The sequence below is a fragment of the Corylus avellana genome, chromosome 1, assembly GCF_965113065.1.
Source record: "Corylus avellana chromosome 1, dhCorAvel1.hap1.2, whole genome shotgun sequence".
NCBI lineage: Eukaryota > Viridiplantae > Streptophyta > Magnoliopsida > Fagales > Betulaceae > Corylus > Corylus avellana.
In genome coordinates, this window is record NC_142490.1 from 48,308,312 (window position 1) to 48,326,441 (window position 18,130).

General features: G+C 37.6%; 2 protein-coding genes across 3 annotated transcripts; one reads left to right on the forward strand and one right to left on the reverse strand.

Annotated features, from left to right (window-relative positions):
- The first annotated feature begins 5,374 nt into the window (after nt 1-5,374).
- Nucleotides 5,375-11,020, forward strand: LOC132171658 (protein ENDOSPERM DEFECTIVE 1). Its single transcript, XM_059583031.2, has 6 exons — nt 5,375-6,707; nt 7,594-7,713; nt 9,422-9,535; nt 9,625-9,714; nt 10,325-10,432; nt 10,639-11,020. Exons 1-6 carry the CDS (start codon nt 5,691-5,693, stop codon nt 10,705-10,707), a joined length of 1,518 nt encoding a protein of 505 aa, XP_059439014.2. The 5' UTR covers nt 5,375-5,690; the 3' UTR covers nt 10,708-11,020.
- Nucleotides 11,021-13,332: 2,312 nt separating this feature from the next.
- LOC132172404 (Phosphoglycerate mutase family protein) lies at nt 13,333-18,118 on the reverse strand. 2 transcript variants are annotated; one of them, XM_059583898.2, is made up of 5 exons: nt 17,575-17,929; nt 16,661-16,760; nt 16,372-16,551; nt 14,077-14,194; nt 13,333-13,885 (listed from the first exon to the last, which is right to left on the reverse strand). In XM_059583898.2, the coding sequence occupies exons 1-5, from the start codon at nt 17,837-17,839 to the stop codon at nt 13,817-13,819; spliced, it is 732 nt and encodes a 243-aa protein (XP_059439881.1). In that variant the 5' UTR covers nt 17,840-17,929; the 3' UTR covers nt 13,333-13,816. The 2 variants fall into 2 exon arrangements, with proteins under 2 accessions (XP_059439881.1, XP_059439882.1); XM_059583899.2 differs by lacking the exon at nt 13,333-13,885 and having other exon boundaries at nt 14,125-14,205; nt 17,575-18,118.
- Between the last annotated feature and the right edge of the window lie 12 nt (nt 18,119-18,130).

Below are 18,130 nucleotides of genomic sequence, written 5' to 3' on the forward strand. Positions count from 1 at the left end.
GATTACCTATCTGCATAGTTCTAAATCGGAAACCATTGTTGCTGACGTTGCTCCACCGCCCACGATGTCACCCAGCCTCAACTGCCAAAGACCCCTTCCAAAATCGCAGCCCCTTTTCCTCACGTTCAACCTTTCTCTCTCTTGTGCGTTCTGGTCTGGGTAGGAAGAACACTCTCCCTCTTCCTTTGGTTTTTCCTTTCTAGCCCCAACTCTCTCTCTCTCTCTCTCTCTCTCTCTCTAACTCCAGCTCTCTCTCTCTCTATCCCCTCTGAATATCTCTCTCGGGCCTGGTCTGGGCTAGAGGGAAACAATCCATCTTCTTTCCCTTTTCCTCCTCTTTTTTCCTCCTCACGGTCTCTCTTTAGAGTTTTTTTTTTTTTTTTTTTTAAATGGGTCTGGTAGGTCACCCGGCTGACCCGCTGGGTTGACCCGCCAGACACAAAGTTAACCGGGTCTTAATCGGGTCAACCCGATAAGCCTAAACCCAATACCTGTTAACTTCGTATCGTGTTCGTGTCGAGTTCGCGGGTCGTGTCAAAATTGCTAGCCCTACCACCAGATTTTCCACTCAGGAGGTTTACCAGAGACTGACATCCTTCCACTCGGTATTCTGTAGATGAGTTCGTGTTACTAACTGATGAGGGAGAGCCCAAGTGTTATACAGAAGCCATGGAAGATGAACATAAGTTAGAGTGGGTTGATGCTATGCATGATGAGATGAAGTCATTGCATGACAATCACACTTTTGAGTTGGTGAAGTTGCCTAAGGGCAAGAGAGCTTTGACGAACATATGGATTTATAGGGTGAAGTAGGAAGAACACACTTCACAACCACGGTAAAAAGCTAGACTAGTTGTCAAGGGATTCAGGCTGAGAAAAGGTATGGACTTTAATGAGATTTTCTTTCCTGTTGTGAAGATGTCATTCATTCGCGTTGTTCTTGGTTTAGCAACTAGCCTAGACTTAGAGATTGAACAGATATATGTGAAAACTGCCTTCCTTCATGGTGATTTGGAGGAGGCATTTTGCAAGTTGGGAGTGGCTTGGGCAAAATAGGGGTGACCAGCCACCATTTTTTTGTTCAACATTTTTTTTTTTATGTTTTTTTTTTATTAAGAAAAAAAAAATTAATGAGGTATAGAGCATTGATGTAGATTTCCGTCAATTTATAGATGGAAGTTTGATGGAGGTATCATATTCATTTTTAGCCATAAACGAGGTACCATCTAAGATACAAATTGAAACTTATATGAAAAAAAAAAAAAGAAGTTATTAAACAACATGAACAAAAAGGTATTTAACCTTTTCCTTTTACCTTTTGTTTAAAAACACTTTCCTAACATAGGACTATTCTATTTACATTGTACTCCTTCCGATTCAACCCATCCAACCATATTATTAAGGGTTGTTTGGCACTGCGATTTTGCAAACCAAACACCCAATTTTGATTAAAATCGCAAAAATGATCATCTTTGGGATTGCGATTGAAAACATGTGAAGCAATGTTTTCGTGTTGCAAGGTCATATGAGTTAGTTATCAAAATTACCCTCATTAAATAAACAAAAAAATCCCCATAAATACCAACTTAAAATAGAACCAAACCTTCGTATTAGAGGTGTCAACCCGGTTCCGGTTAGTGGTTATTGGCTAAAACTGCTAACCGGAACCGGGGTAGCCAGTTAGTCAATTTTCAAAACCGGAACTGGTAATTGATAAGTGCTGAATATTGCATATTCAAGCCTCTTTCACATGTGTTAATCTCTTAGTTTTGTTATTATGTGATGTTTTGTGTTGTTTTTATGTTCTCTTTTAGTTTTTAGGTTTTTTAAGAAAAGCAAGCATTTCTGGCAAGTTCTAAGACAAAAAGATAAATTTGGGAAAAGCTGGAGCTGTGGGATCGATTGCAGGCCAAGCTAAGCCCGAGCGCAGCAGCGCTCGAGCGCACCAGCCATAAGATCGAGCGCAGTAGCGCTTGATCGCACAAAGCAGCCAAGCTCAAGTGCACGAGAGTAAGGATCGAGCACAACCATGTGCTCAAGCGCACTAATCTGGGATCGAGCGCACTCGAGCTCCCAGCATACGGTCAAACTCCTTTTTCACATCAAATTAGGTTTTCAGTCTCCTTGTTGGGCTAGGAGACTGACCTACAGTTTTATTAGGGTTTCTAGGGCTTCTAAGGTTTTCCGAAGCCTATAAATAGACCTCTAAATATCGAGAAGAATTCATTCAAGCTTTGGGAGAGAAATTGGAGGCTCAAGTCAATAAGCGTTTTCAGTTTCTTCTTTTCCTTTTTATTTTTTTTATGTGTAACTAAATACTTTTGTTAGGGGCTAAATTGAAGCCCTAATCATGTTTCTTTAAGGATTTGAATATTGGCGCTTTTGCTGCAATTATATTTTGGGATACTTAAACTTGATTATTTTCTATTTGATTGAATTCCTATATGAATGTGCTTGATCAACATATGCATGTGTTTGAATTTGTTATTTATGTCAATTTGGATGACTGAGTCCTGAAAATAATAAAGTGACAAAAAAACCTCATCATGGGTTCTTGAATTAATCAACATGAAAAACCGGGAATAGATACCATGCCCTAGGTTTCATGTGTTTGTCGATTTTCATAGATTTATGCTTTCTTTAAGAACAACTTAGTAGATATCATGCTAAATCCTTTGAAAAAGAAAAGAATTAGTGTAGATATCATACCTAATTCGTTGCTTAGGAAGATTAATAGCTTAAGGAGTAGATACCATGCCCTTAGGTTGGCAAGCTTTAAGTATACCGGTAGATTGTCGCATTGGCATATTGTTTATTTTAATTGAGTCTGATTAGTGGTGGATATCAAAACCCTAACCCTTTCGTTCTTATTATTTCAAATCAATCTTTCAATTTGTGACATTCAGTTAATTAATTAGGAAAATCATTTTAAGCATAATTTATACAATCTTCGTGGGAATGATCTCATATTTGCTTATTATACTATCGTTTTGATCTTGTGTACTTTCGAGTAAAACATAGTGATTATTCGCCTATTAATTTATGTGGGTAATCGTCACAACAGTAGTCGGCTACCGGTTACTCGATTATGTAATAACAGCCAGTTACCAGTTGGTAGCCAGTTATTTGGACCGGTAACCAGGTCTTTAAAAATTTGGGTGTTTTGGACATGTTTCGGGTATTGGGCCTACTTTTTTGGGCTTAATTTAGCACTTTTTGGCCATTTTTTTAAAGAGAGCCCATGCAATCCGGTTTGGGCATAAAAGACCACTTTTGCAGCACCCAATGCATATTTGACACGTAAGCTAAAATCAACTCATGGAATAGTATTGAAAACACAGGATTTTTCACCAAACCTTTCCTCTTCATCACTCATCATCCCTTTCTTCTTCATCGCCAGAAACTCCATAGCCGGCCAGACCTCTGGCTCGTCGCCCTCCGCTTCCTCGCCGGCGTCTACCTCTCCTGCGTCACCCTCGACAAACTCAATGGACAAAAAAATTTCAATGGGTTCTGAGATTCTATCATGTGTATTTCATGTGTATTCTATATAATGTTTTTGGCTTATGTGTCACTTGTTTATTGGGGACTGTAAACTTGGGGATTTACATTGTGTCCGAATAGAAGGTTTTCTCTTTTAAAAAACAATTAGGACATTTTTGACCCAATAAGATAGGTTTTGTTGTGGTTGCTAATATATATATACACTAGCTCATAACCTGCGTAATGCGCGTGACTTTTCATTATAATTTATTTATTTTTTTAAAAAAACTCATATTCTATGACACATCTTTTAATAGGAAATAAGAAGAAATATACAGGTTATACACCAGAATATTACTCAATATAGTGACACACAATCGCACACAAAACATTAGATAAATGTATAATTCATATAAAATTTTACTATCATAAGGTCATTAATTTAGTTTAATACATATCCATATAAACTAAAATATGTTAAAAATCTTTGTTCCCATAAGTGTAGTATAAAAACGAAAATATAAAGAAAAAATGGCAAAAAGAAAACTTAGATCGTGACTATCAAAGCATTATTAGAAAGTTAGCAAGAGCCTCTAATATTATTAGTGTGATGTTTCAGAAGAGACATTTTCCATTATTTGTCCTTGGAGATATTTGTGAAGTGTATAAATTATGTCCTTATCAGTAATTTGCATATAAACCACACTTTTATATTAATATTATTCAAACAAAAAATTAATAGAAATAGCGCTTTTTAACAAATGTTACCAAATCTTAATGGCGATTTAAAAAATTACGTTTTTATTAAAGTGCGATTTAAAATTGTAATTTTTTAAATTGCACGTTTTAAAATAGCAATTCCAAATGACCCTAAAAGTATTGCCATTTTGAAAAGATTATGAAAGAAAAACTAATAACATGGTAGAAGAAATTGAAAGAAAAACTAATAATATGGTTTGCACAAATTATGTGCTAACAGAGGAAGCTGCATCCCTAGCAAGTTCTGTAATTTGAAGAATGATTTTAATTCGAGAAGTCTCTCTAAACTCTCGCCGGAAATCTTCCCCTCAAGTCCCCACATTTGAGCATTTCCGGAGTTGGAGAGAGCTTGCAATGATATTACAATATTGACATTTCATCACGCCCATGACCATGTGGGAAAGAAAGAACATAAAATGAAGGGTTAAATACCTAGTACCCCCTGGGGTTTACAAACTTTATTTTTACTCCCCTGTAGTTTCATTTTTATCATAAGAGGTCTCTGTGGTTTTGATAAATGACCAATTTAGTCCATCCGTTAGTTGACCGTTAGGAATTCCACATAGACTAATCAGATGCTGACACGTGGCACCTACTTAATTTTATTTATTTATTTTTTTAAAATTAAAAAAAAAAAAGAAAAAAAAATTGGGGGTGGCTTGGCCGGATGGGGGTGGCTCGGCCACCCCCTTGGCTCCAAGGGGGTGCTGGGGGTGGCTCGACCACCCCCTAGGTGGTTGGGGGTGGTTTCGGCCACCCCCTAGGCTCCATGGGGATGGCCGAGCCACCACAGCACCCACTGGGGGTGGTGAAAACCACCCCCAACCACCTAGGGGGGTGGCCGAGCCACCCCCAAATGGCCTCCCAATTTTTCTTCCTTTTCTTTTTTCTTTTTTTTTTTTTAATTTTTTTTTATAAAAAATACAGGGACCACGTGAAAGCATCTGATTGGTCCACGTGAAATTCCTAACGGTCAACTAACGGATGGACTAACTTGGTCATTTATCAAAATCACAGGGACCTCCTGTGATAAAAATGAAACCACATGAGGGTAAAAATAAAATTTATAAACCCAGGAAAGTATTAGGTATTTAACCTTAAAATGAATATTACCGAAGAGAAAAAGTGAACGATTAGATAGATTAGTGTTATACCCGTGTTTAAAAAAATAGAACCGTTACGACTTACGACTTGATCCCCACAGCCAACGGCTAGTTTTTTTGAGAGCATCCCCTTACAGCTCGCTATCTCTTCTCCTTCTCTCTCTTCCCTGATCAGACGTCGACGCATTTCAAGGGGTTGGGATATCTGCCACCTGAATCTAAATCAATTCAGGGATTTGGCTTTCCGATCCGTTCATTCATTTAATCATAGTATATACACTAGTGTGCTTTTGGTGGGATTCACCAAATTGACAGATCAAGATCGATCAATTTGCCTCGGCGAATATGAACGAATTGGTTGCAGACAATCCCACCACGACGATGGCAGTTTCTCCTCCTCCTCCCCCTCCTCCTCCGCCACCATCTCTTAGGCGGCCGAGGGTGAGGGAGGTGAGCTCTAGGTTCATGTCTCCTCTCATTTCGTCGCCACTTGGTAAGCAGCAACGCTCAACCTCCGTGCATAGGCAGCGGCACATGGAGCCGTTGTGCTCTTCCGATGAGAACAGGCCCACCGAGTCCATTCAGATTCAAAGCCTGGAAACTTCACCCACTTTGGGATCTCGTCGTAAAGCAGCTCTGACCTCTACTACTAGTCAAAGAAAACAGCGTGCTGTAGCCAAGCTTTTCAAAGAAAACGCAGGAAAAATTGTCCCCAACGCTTTTACCACACCCTCCAGGCCTGACACTCCTACATTGGATAGGGATAGGATGATTTTGTCGAGATTCAGACGGTCTACCAACATGAACATCAGTGCCACAGCTGCGGCCAAGCTGTTGCAATCAAGCGGCATGTCGGCTCAACCTTCTGTTCCCGTAGATCCTTCTTCGATGTCTGCCGATGACAATAATCAGAATCCACTTCTAAACTGCACGGCAACGGCACGGTCTCTTCCTGATTTCCGCTGTTCCATGCCTGAGGCAGAAATGTTGCCAACGGTTTCCACTAGATTGCTGGCTGAGAAAAGTTGCACTAGGGGCAATACGACTGGCGGCGGCAGTGATTCTTTGAAATTGTCTGCTTCCCCCTGCTCCCGTTCTCTGAATTTGCCATTATCAGTTTGTGAAAAACAAGCCTTTGGTCTCCCCAAGCCACACACAAACTCTGTGAAGATGGGGGGCTTCTCTCTGCCTCCAGTCCCGCCTTGCACCAAGGTGGGGACAGATAATAGGAAGGGAAAGAAAGTTTCCTCCCATCAGGAAGATGTACATACACTCAGATTGCTTCACAACCGTTATCTGCAGTGGAGATATGCCAATGCAAAAGCAGAGGTCTCCATCCGAGCTCAGCAAAGAGAAAGCGAGGTTGGTCACAGCCCATTACCTGTTTTCTGAATTAATTTTTTATTCTTTGACCAGTTTGTAGTCGAGCATAATGGTGTTAAGCTAGATATTTGATGATTTGGTCTACCTTGTGTTGGTCAATGTTACTTTAGGAAAAGTGAACAGTATTTTTCCCTTTCATTTTCGGGTCAACTAACTACAAAAGGATTTTTTATAAGTAATCGCAAAAATTTTGTGCAAGTCATTCCTATGATTCCATTACAGTGATACTTATTTTGTAACTATTAGTAGCCTAGATAGAATGGGTGATTTAGAAAGATAGTAATGAGTGCTAAGTTTCTTATTGCTTAATTATTAGGTGAAATCGGGTTTTATAAGAAATTTTAGGAAAACCCTAAATGAACTAGTCTTTTTGAAGTAATAGTAACGCTTTTCCTTGGATCATTACGGGAGGAATCCAAAAAGAACATGTGTTATTGCAGACAAAAGCATGTAATTCGATGTGAGAAAAATTGTTATTGAAAGAGCAGATTGGCTGGTAAGAAAAACAAATGATATTGGTTATACAAAATAGCTTCTTCTACAAAAATGGGACATGGAAATGACAACTTTAGCATTGACATCTAAGTCACTTACACTGCCCTATTCACACTTATTTCCTAGGCCATCCATTACTAGTTATTTTAGAAAACTTATTACTCCAATTTATTTGCTCCGTGTATTTTATGTTAATCACATTATGATTCACTGTTCACGTCTTGGTCTCTCTCAATACATAATCAAGCTTATTCTAGTCCCCGATGAAAACACTTTATGCCAGGATTTGTTTTCTATGAACTTTTTTTTTTTTTTTAATTTTTAATTTTTAATTTTTAATTTTAATTTTAATTTTTTTTTATCTTTGCAGAGAACCCTTCATTCCCTTGGGGTCAAGATATCAGAGTTCTATGATTCTGTGAAGAGAAAACACTTACAACTTGGGCTTTTGCAAAGAACAAAGACTTTATCAACAATCCTTGAAGCTCAAGTAAGGCGGCTAACTTGATGAATGCTTTCATTTTAATTAGCTGTGAAGTTCTGCAGTATGTCATCTTGTCTGCACTTGATTAGCAACTTCACTGATAAAAAGATTTATTTTACACCTAAATTATTGGCATTGCTTGGATGTACCTCTCCCCTGCTCACGCATGTTACCCATGTCTTGCATATGAATCATCTCCCATCTAACTTATATCTCAGTGGACCTAAGTCCCGTTTGTAACCTGACATGAAGAGAAATACATATATTTGACTAAACATTCCTGGTTGAACTGAAGGAGTCATAATGACCTTGCAAGATGTTATATAAGGACCTAAGTCTCAAATTTTCATGCTTCCAACAAACAAAACAGAAAAAAAAAAAAAAAAGTTCTCAGGCTCAACTTTGCCTCAACAATATACTTGCTATTCATGCTTACCTCTTATATCTCTCTAAGAACCTCATATCGTTCAAAATTCTGTTCCCCTTGTGCTTAGGTTACCATTCACTAAAACAATATGACTTCTCTTCATTGGGGCAATTGCTTATTAGCATTGCAAAGGACGGCTCTTCTTATTTATTTATTTGTTTGCTTGTTTGTTTGTTTATAACAAGTGTGTGCCCCTGTCTCTTAAACGTAGCATCCCACTAATTCTCGTTGGTGCTTCTAAAATATTTGCAAGCAGTTGTGGCTTGATGCAGTTTATGAATTGCAAAGGACATAATTCCAAAGGTTATAAGAAATTCGATTAAGTGCAAGGGCTTAGCGATTTTATTTGAAAGACTAGAGGGATTTAGTTTGTTCTTTTGAATACACTTCTTTTTGTGTTACAAGATGCTATATGGAATTTAAGAGCAACCCGAATTCTTTATGTGCAATGATTATTTTGATTTGATTATAGCTGGAGAATGAACTTGCCTAAGAATTCTTGTCAAACCTCAATTTATTAAGTGATATATTGTAGTCGTGAAACTAACAAGAGGTACGAAGGCTGAGCATTTCATGAGATGACCTGACAGATTTGTGACTAGCTTCCTTAATTCTTCGGATAACTCGGTCCTTCCCATTGTGTGGCTTCTTTTGTACTCCCTTCATCCTATTACAGAAAGTTAAAAAATGACATGTAATTTAATGAAACAAAAACTCTTTCTATAACGTTATTAAATAAGTCAAAAGACCATATGAGTTCAAATTTAAAGATAATATGGGAAGTTAAAGAAAAAGAAATTGTGACTTACATTTTTTTTTTGGATAGTTAAATAGATACATGCTTTCATCCATTTTTTTGGATAATTCAAAAAGCATATAAATCTATTAAAAGGTAAAGAGAGTATAAAGTATCCAACGCTGTGAAGAGCATGTATTATTATGCGCTTAAGGTTTTTTTTTTTTTCTCTAGATTGTTTTTTCTTCGTTGAATCTGTTTGTGCACTTTTATTGCTTCTATAACAGTAAACAAACCCCTTTTTATTCTGCATGTATGATTCTGAGGTAGCCGCTGATTTCTTCTTCTTGGTTCTAAGACGTTCTTTAATTCCAATCATGTAGATCGTGGTGCATCTAGAAATAGTAGAATTGTCGCTAGAATAGATTACTTAGTTCTCTCTTGAGTCTTTAACATATTCTTGTCCCACCACCCACTCCCTTTAAGAAAATATCAATATTCTTTGTACATTGGTGTTCAGAACTTAAATGTTTTGATGTGCCTGAATTTAGATTCCATATTTGGCGGAGTGGTCTGCTCTCGAAGAGGATTATTCAATCTATTTATCAGAAGCAATTCAAGCTTTGTTGAACTCCTCACTTCAACTTCCCATTTCGAATGTTAGGGTAAATCCAAAGCTGAAGCAATCCTTAATCCTTGTTTCAGGCATGCTTTACACTGATAATACATTGATTGCGATATATGCATATTGCAGGCTGATATAGGAGAGGTAGGGGAGGCATTGAACTCAGGGATGAAGGTGATTGAAATTATAGTTTTTCATCTTCAAAGCTTCATGCCAAAGGTACAATAAGCAAATATATTTTCCTTTTTTAATTAAAGAGTGATCTTATATTTTGTTCATAATTATGACAAACCGACCATATCCTATTCAGGATACACCATAATGTAGGTTTTCAAGGACCCACCAATTGTATTGTTCTTGAGCCTATCCCACATTACTATTTTCACTACTTTAAGTTGAACAAAGCTTTGATGTGCAAGTCGTTTCCCTGAAAAAGAAATTTTTAGGTTGGTGTTTTGGACAAGTAGGCCATCTCGTTCGTATGCTGCTAGGATTTCTTTTGGCAGTGTTCGAACATGGTCTGACCGAGGTTTGTGACTGAGCTTCTCGGGTTAAACGCGATCTTGAACTCGTTCAGACTAGTTACGACCGAGCTTGTTGGGAGTTAATCTTGATTTTTTGAATGTTCAGTTAATGACTGTTTGAAATTGAATGGATTACCTAGTAACATTACAAGTTTCCCAAAGAACTGGTTTGATAATACCTAACTTACTGAATTTTTTTTTTTTTTAAAGAAGAATACCTGTTGATAGATAAGATCTGATATGTCTATTTTCTATTCATCTAGTTTATATTGGCCTTTCTAGTGATAAATGCTTGATTAATTTAGGCGGAAGAAGCAGACAATTTGATTTCAGAAGTAGCCAGAGTAAGTGGGGGAGAAAAAGCTCTTATTGAAGAATGTGGCGATCTGTTGTCGAAGACATGTACATCGCAGGTTTGCCTCACCACAACTCTGCTTGAATGCACTAGTCTTGTCCTGGTATATTTGAACGCAAATGCTGGTTGCTATTCTCGAGTCCTTATTAACTCTGCTTTTTTAACCCTAAACATTGAATTGATGACAAAAATATATAAAGAAACAAAGAAAGCAAAGGTTTAGCATTTGGTACGCTAACCTTTTGAAGATTGCTCTATGTTCAGGTGGAAGAGTTCAGTTTAAGGAGCCAGCTAGTACAATTGCATCGTTTCTGTCATCTCTCCAAGAATTGAGTAATTCTTCATGACTGCATTTTGTACGTGCTAACTACATGAATCAAAGGTTCACCACCCTATGAGCTGTTGGCGTTTGTGCAGCTGTTTTTTCCTTTTTTCTTGTTATTGGAGAGAGACCCGGGGGTTGGGGATCTGTCTTCGTCTATACACTACGGCAGGGAGTTCATCACCTTGACCTGCAATTCTTTTGAGCTTTTATAACTTTTGTAAAACCTGAAAGTTATAACTTCTGTTTCTACATCACAATTCTTTGATGAGCCTGCATGAGCTCTTTGATTTTCTTGGTCGAAAAAGAACAACAAAGTCAGAAACCTAGCAACCAGGCAATCCAGTTAACTTCCAGATCAGCCAACTGGTTAAGCTCTTTGAGGCTAAATTGAAATGTTAACGGGGAGTAAGCCATACTTAACCTTAACAGCCAGATTTGCAACTCCATTAGTCAGACGTATGATGTTTTTAATATAATAGAGAAATAATTTAGATAAGCAGATGTATGTTGTCTTTGCAAAGTGACTAATTAAAATTATAAAAAAAATAAATAAATTTAGTTAGCCATTTTAGATAAGCAATTTGGAAGATAAATGTTACACTTTCCAAAATTGTTTTTCCCAAAATAATGTGTTACAATTTGATGAGATGGTGACACATTTTACAAAATAATAGATCTTATCGATGATGACACATCATTTAAAAATTAACTTTTGAGAAAAAAAAAATAGTAAGTGTAGCACTTCTTCATTTGGAATGTTTTATGCGGATGATTTGTTTTTGTAACACTCCACCCCTATTGACACATAATATTGTCTACTTTTGGTTTCCCCGAACCAGACTTCCCAGTAGGTCACCCATCCTGATGCTACTCTCTCAGAAGGACGCTTAATTGCGGAGTTCTTTTCTGATGGGATTATGACCATCACGGCTTTAAAACATGTTGTTAATAATGGTATAAGAATACATATAAGCAAATCTTCATCTTCATACCCAGGTGTTGTGGGATGCCACAATCACTCATTCTTAGGACCTAGCGTCCCCACTAGCAACTCTCATGGGATTAGCTCATTCTTGGCGTCCCAACGAATGCCCGCTAGCGACCTTCATGGGTTTGCGTACGTTCCCCCCCATCTCATGAGGGATAATAGCTCCGATACCATTTGTAACACCCCACCTCATTGACACTTAATATTGTCTGCTTTTGGCTCTCCCAAATCAGACTTCTCAGGAGGTCACTCATCCCGGTACTACTCTCGCATAAGCTTGTTTAACTGTGGAGTTTTGATGGGATCATAACCATCACGGCTTTAAAACGTGTTGTTGTCATTAATGGTGTAAGTATACATATCCACAATCACCCCCTTTTAGAACCGAGCGTCCTCGCTAGTGACCCTCATGGGATTAGCCTATTCTTGGCGTCCCAACGAGTGCCCGCTAGTGACCTTCATGGACTTGTGCACGCCTAGGTATGGGGATGTGGATGTGCTTATACGTATACTTACATCATTCATGACAATAACGCGTTTTAAAGCCGTGATGGTCATGAATTAAGCGTGCTTCTGCGAGAGTAGTATCAAGATATGTGACCTCCCGGGAAGTCTGGTTCGGGCAAGCCAAAAGCAAACAATATTGTGTGTCAATGGGGTGGAGTGTTACAAATAGTATCAGAGCCATTACCCAGCCTAAGATAGGGGGAGGGTGCACAAGCCTATGAGGGGGTCGCTAGTGGGCACTCGTTGGGATGTCAAGAATGGGCTAATCCCATGAGGGTGGCAAATAGGGACGTTGGGTCCTAAGAGGGGTGATTGTGACGTCCCACATCGCCTGCGTATGGAGATGAGGATGTGCTTATATGTATACTTACACACTTAATGATAACAACGCGTTTTAAAGCCGTGATGATCATGATCCCATTAGAACTCCGTAGTTAGGCGTGTTTCTGCAAGAGTAGTACTAGGATGGATGACCTTCTGGGAAGTCTGATTTGGGAGAACTAAAAGCAGACAATATTGTGTGTCATTGGAGTAAAGTGTTACCATTTTCAAGGGGCTTCTTCTAGTCATGACTTAAGAGTGCTAGCAATCGATTACATTTGGTAATAAACATAGTTTCTCACATGTCGAGCAAAGAAATTTAACTACACATGTCTCCTCCCGTAATATGAATCAGTAAATTTTTTTTCCTATGTACACGCAAACTATATTGATGACAACGTTGAGCTTGTAGTTCCAAAAAAGGGTAAATATATTTACACGTTTTTTCAGTTTACTTCCTCCGTCAGAGATTTGATTTTTAACTCAAGTTGTTCAAATTATTCATTTCAATCCTTTCACCCGAAATCGTCTAAAACTACAAACGGGATTATTACTTCTTCGTTAAATATTCTTATTGAGTAATTATACGCTGGAGTATCACAGGTGGGGGCTAGCTCTAGGCCGCGTCCAGAAAGTCAAATTTATTATTATTTTTACTTTTAAGAAACACTAGTTAAAATAATCCACCAAACAACATTTCTTTGTGAACCGAATAAACAGTACCTTTTGAAATGTAACCCACACCAAAAAATACTTTTTAGTTGGTGTTAACTTCTAGTTCTAGGGACTTGGTATAGAAAAGTTACTTTGTGCCCTCTAATAAATAACTTGCCACGTTAGATTGAAATACCAAAACACTTTTAAGCTTAAAACATCCAATCACACCAAACCGGACAAAGTTTTCTTCAATCAGAAAGTTCCAACTCTTCGATGCTGGCCTTGCAAAGTCTTGAGGCTTGACAAAGATCTCCAATTTATTACAACCAATTACAACATGCAGCATTAGCTGTATGATATCTTTAATGACTGAGCATTGGTTTCCATCAATCCCAACTTCGCAGAAGGCTTCTCAGAATGAGATTCTCATAATGTTCCCTGCAACTTTTTTCTAAAGACCTACTTTTACTCCAAAAGGGAGAAAAGGGATTTGATGGTTAAGAACAGTAAAACCAACGAAAGCTATTAAAAGATAAAAAACTAAGTCTTCGTTAGGGCCATCCCGCTGGGAGGGGAGGGGGAGGGCAAGGAGGATGGATATTGGGTTGTTAATCGTCACAGGTATTCGGAACTTTCCCAAAATTCTATACGCTATTACTTGGTTTCACTATGCCCTGAAGCTTCCACCCACCAGGTCCTGCCAACGCAAATGCCTGTGTATGACAAACAAACTATACAACTTAGAGGATTTTTTTACACCCACTGCACATGGGTAACGCCCCTGTTACTGGAATAGTTAACTCATTGAACTGTCAGTCATACAAATTCATTTGACATAAAAGACATAAACTGATACAAAAACAACTATCTTAAAAATATATTCATCCAAGAAAAGAAGCCGAACCTCTTCCCAAGATTTCCCAGTAGCTTCAAGCAAAGCAGCATTACATGTTTTCAATTCTACAGAGGCACCTGTTAACGTTGAAGCCGCCTCCTCCCATCCTCTATTATGTCCCATACACCTGTATAATTACTAAATAATCAAACATCAAACTTAAGTTCTTAATAGGCATTACATAGCATGAGACATTTGAGATTTGTCAGATTTGGTGTTTGTAAGCTTGATAGCATTGTTTTTTTTTTTTTTTTTTCAAGAGATATGCTTGATAGCATTGTTAACTTACTTATTGACAGATGCATGTGGTTCATAACAAGGTCGATAAGAATAAACATAAAAAAGCCAAAGACCATATTTATGTGAAAAATGTTATTTTACATTCTGCGGTTTTTCTCCCAGCATACTCAGATGCGGCATGCTCAATTCACCCTTAAATTTTTTTCGTTTTTAATTAAGATTAATCTTAAGGTGGATTGAGCATGGCACATTAGCAGAGTATATTGGATCACATAATGCAAAATAGCATTTCTTTATTTCTGAACATGTTACAATCTTCAATTCCCCCCACCACAAAAAAAAAAAAAAAAAAAAAAAAAAGAAAAAGAAAAAAGAAAAAAGATCATAGCATATACTAAAATTATCCAATTATCCAAAAGCATATCATAAAAAGAGAATTCAGGAAGAAAGCCACCTATGGTTCACCTTTTGAAATCCCAAAACCTACATGGAAAGAGTCTCACTTATTATATTAATCCAGCCTATACAATGGAGCCATGACCAAAAATATAAAAAGAGTGAGGCTACCATGAGCAGGGACAAAACCAAGATTTTGATCTAGGGGGTTGGGTATAATTCTATAATAATTCAAGTACTAATAAAATATGTAGACAATAAAATGTACTTCCATAGATAATTCAATAGATATATTATTATAAAAATGATTAATTCTGGTACACTTTCATTTTTACAAAGTGCATATGAGATAGTAAAGAGGATGGTTGTAATTTCACAGATACTTAACTGTCCAAACAATTCTTCAAAAAGCTAATGGCATCTAGGCCAGGAAATAGGCTACATCTACAAAATTAGTGTTAATGAAAAGAAAAATTACAAAATATATAAGCCTTAAGCTGACCTGAGAACAAACCTTACGAAGGTAGTGATTTTGTTTTTTGTTTTTTTCTAAAATGAAGCCATGATTTCGTCCATAAAGAAAAAAAAAATGAAGTGATCATGATTCTATGGTTTGTTGAGAGAAATGAAAAGTAATAAAAAAAAAATGATGACAGTGGCCATGATTATATGGTTTATGAGTAAATGTTCAAGTTTCAATTTTACTATAGACAATATTCAGCATAAATAATTCTATGAAATTTAAATGAATTGAAGAATATTGTTTATTTTTTTCCCATTTTTTATTTTTTGCATGTTAATAGGCAATTACCAATAATATAATAAAAGCATTCCAATCTTCGTTTCCAATGAAGCCAAGGAAACAAAATATATATATTTTTTGATAACGAGAAACCCCTCCAAGGCAGGGCCACTTTGTATACCCACCCCTATTAGGTACCTCGGACCCGTGTAAAGCGCCATCTCCACATGGATCAGGTGATACTCCGACATTGCCGGCAGGCTGGCCCTAATGAATTGTTTACACCCAAAGGGATTCGATCAAGGAAACAAAATCTTAAAAAACACTGACATGACAATTCCAGACATTTATTTATTTATTATTTAAATCTTTGGGTTCTTTTAATTTTTTTTTGGATGGGGGTCCCTCGCCCTGGCCCTGGTGGTTCCGTCTCTGACCATGAGGGTCATGTCTGTGCACATGCCATGCCATTGGGTTAAGTATCATTACACAACTTAGTGACAAATCAGCTCAAAGTTTGTTAAGATATTTATGATAATTCTCCAGTCAAAGGGGATGGTTTGTCTGCCAAAGACGTCAAAAGACAAAGAGACATCAACTTTGCACAGCTCAGTCTGTTCCATCAAATTTTGGTTATGGGATCCTTATATAATTCTCTATCTAATAGTCGGAAGCACAAATTAGCATTTGGGCTAAATTTATCTATGATAGAGAGGTCATGGAGCTCATTATAAAGAGAGCTCAATATAGCTTTTTCCCATATATAAACTTGAATAGACTCACTAGGTCGGTATGATTGCTACAGTAATCAGAGTGAAATGATTCTAAACATGGTACAGAAATAAAGGAATGATTTTATTTCCCTGGGCTGTCCAATATTTCTAAATATAAATAATGAAGAAGCTGATATAGTCAGCAGAACTCACATTACCGTAAGTATCTCATCCTTTGAATGTTTACAGATAACATGCTGAAGATGGTCAGCAGTTTGCCCATCCATTGCTGCGATGGAATAAAAGCTTGAAATAAAACACACCTCAGCTTCCAGAAAGTCTCGGACTTGTTCCTGCATTATCTTAAGCGTTTCCCTTGTTCGCACTGCATCACTGCACCGCATCACTGAGTAAGAATTTCAAAACTCGAAAAATCGAACTCCAAAGAGCCATTTTTATAGCAATGTCAGAGAAGCACTGTAGGGAATGAGGAAATCCTAACCTAGAGAGAATGAGTTCAGGGATCCAACCCAACTGTTGGAGCTTTTGAGAAACTATGACAGCATCAGCTTGTCCAGCTTTACTCAGAGGGCGGTCATGATCTATGAAGAGAAGAGAAAATCTTCGAAAGAGCAGTACAGTTGATTGTAATCTTGAAATATCAAAGAACTACAAACTTATAAATTGTGAAAATTATAAATGAAAAATGCCTAAAAGAAAAATTTGAAAGAATACTCGAGACGATTCTTATCCAGAGTCTTGAAAGGGGAAAAAAAACATAGTAAGTTTGTGACTGAACTTGACCTGGTCATAAAACAAGTGTTAATCATGTGGCTCAAACTCTCCTTCTTCAACAAGTAAAGTTAAACACATGAAATATTTAATTAAAATGGAATAAACTGAGTTTAAACTCAAAACCGCTTCTCTATACCGTATTAAATCAAACACTGTTCTAATTTTTTTTTGGAATGAGTGGTGATTTAATGGTATCAAAGCTCATAGGAAAGTCCTCCAACAATATATGTAGGGAAATGGATTGATTCGGGATTCCCATATATAGTAAGTTTGTGACTGAACTTGACCTCGTCATAAAACAAGTGTTAAATTGACGGTTGTTCTAAAAGCGCTTAAATTTATAGAAAATGATAAATTTAATCGTTATCACGCGGCTAAAAAAAGGGTTGTTCAAGAAGCTGAAATATTTAATTAAAATAGGACCATATTAAATCAATGACTTTCCTCAAAAAAATTTGGGATAAGTAGCGATTTAATGCTGTCAAAGCTTATAGGAAAGTCCTCCAGCAATACAGCATGCAAGGAAATGGTTCGGGAATCCAAGGCTGGCATGCTTTTGCAAGAAACTTGTTACCACTTAGAATGCTATTATTATGAATAATAATAGAGGCATGCACCTACCTCGCAGTGAAGGGTATTCCCAGGAACTCTCTGCGTGTCGAAGCAGAATGAGGCGACGAGCAATCGAGTCCGACTCTGAAGGAGCTTGGCCTTCCACCGTCTCGATTATTAGAGATGATCGAGCGGCCAAACGGAAACAGCTAGGGTTTCTTCTTCTTCCACCACGGATTGAATTTGAGGTCTTCGGCCGCCAAATGGGATTAGCTGAAACTTGAGTTCTGGAAGTGGGTTCTATCGTCATTTTACACACAGTTGCCGCATTCATACTGATACTGGTGCAATGCAAGTGATACAACAGTTATCCTGCTTTTCCTCCTTAATTGGGAGCTCACAAGTCACAGCTCTGTACTGTAATAAAGACTCTTACTGAAATTGTCTTTGTCGTTGCGCTTGCCAGTGAGGGCCTTGCGTTTGTCGTTTGGGCCAACCCGTGGGATGTCTTTGGGCCAACGCTTTTTTGGACTTCCATAATCTTAACAACGTCACATGACAATCACGTGAACTGATTCGGACAAGATAGTTGTCGTTATGCTTACAAATTCACCATCCACTCATG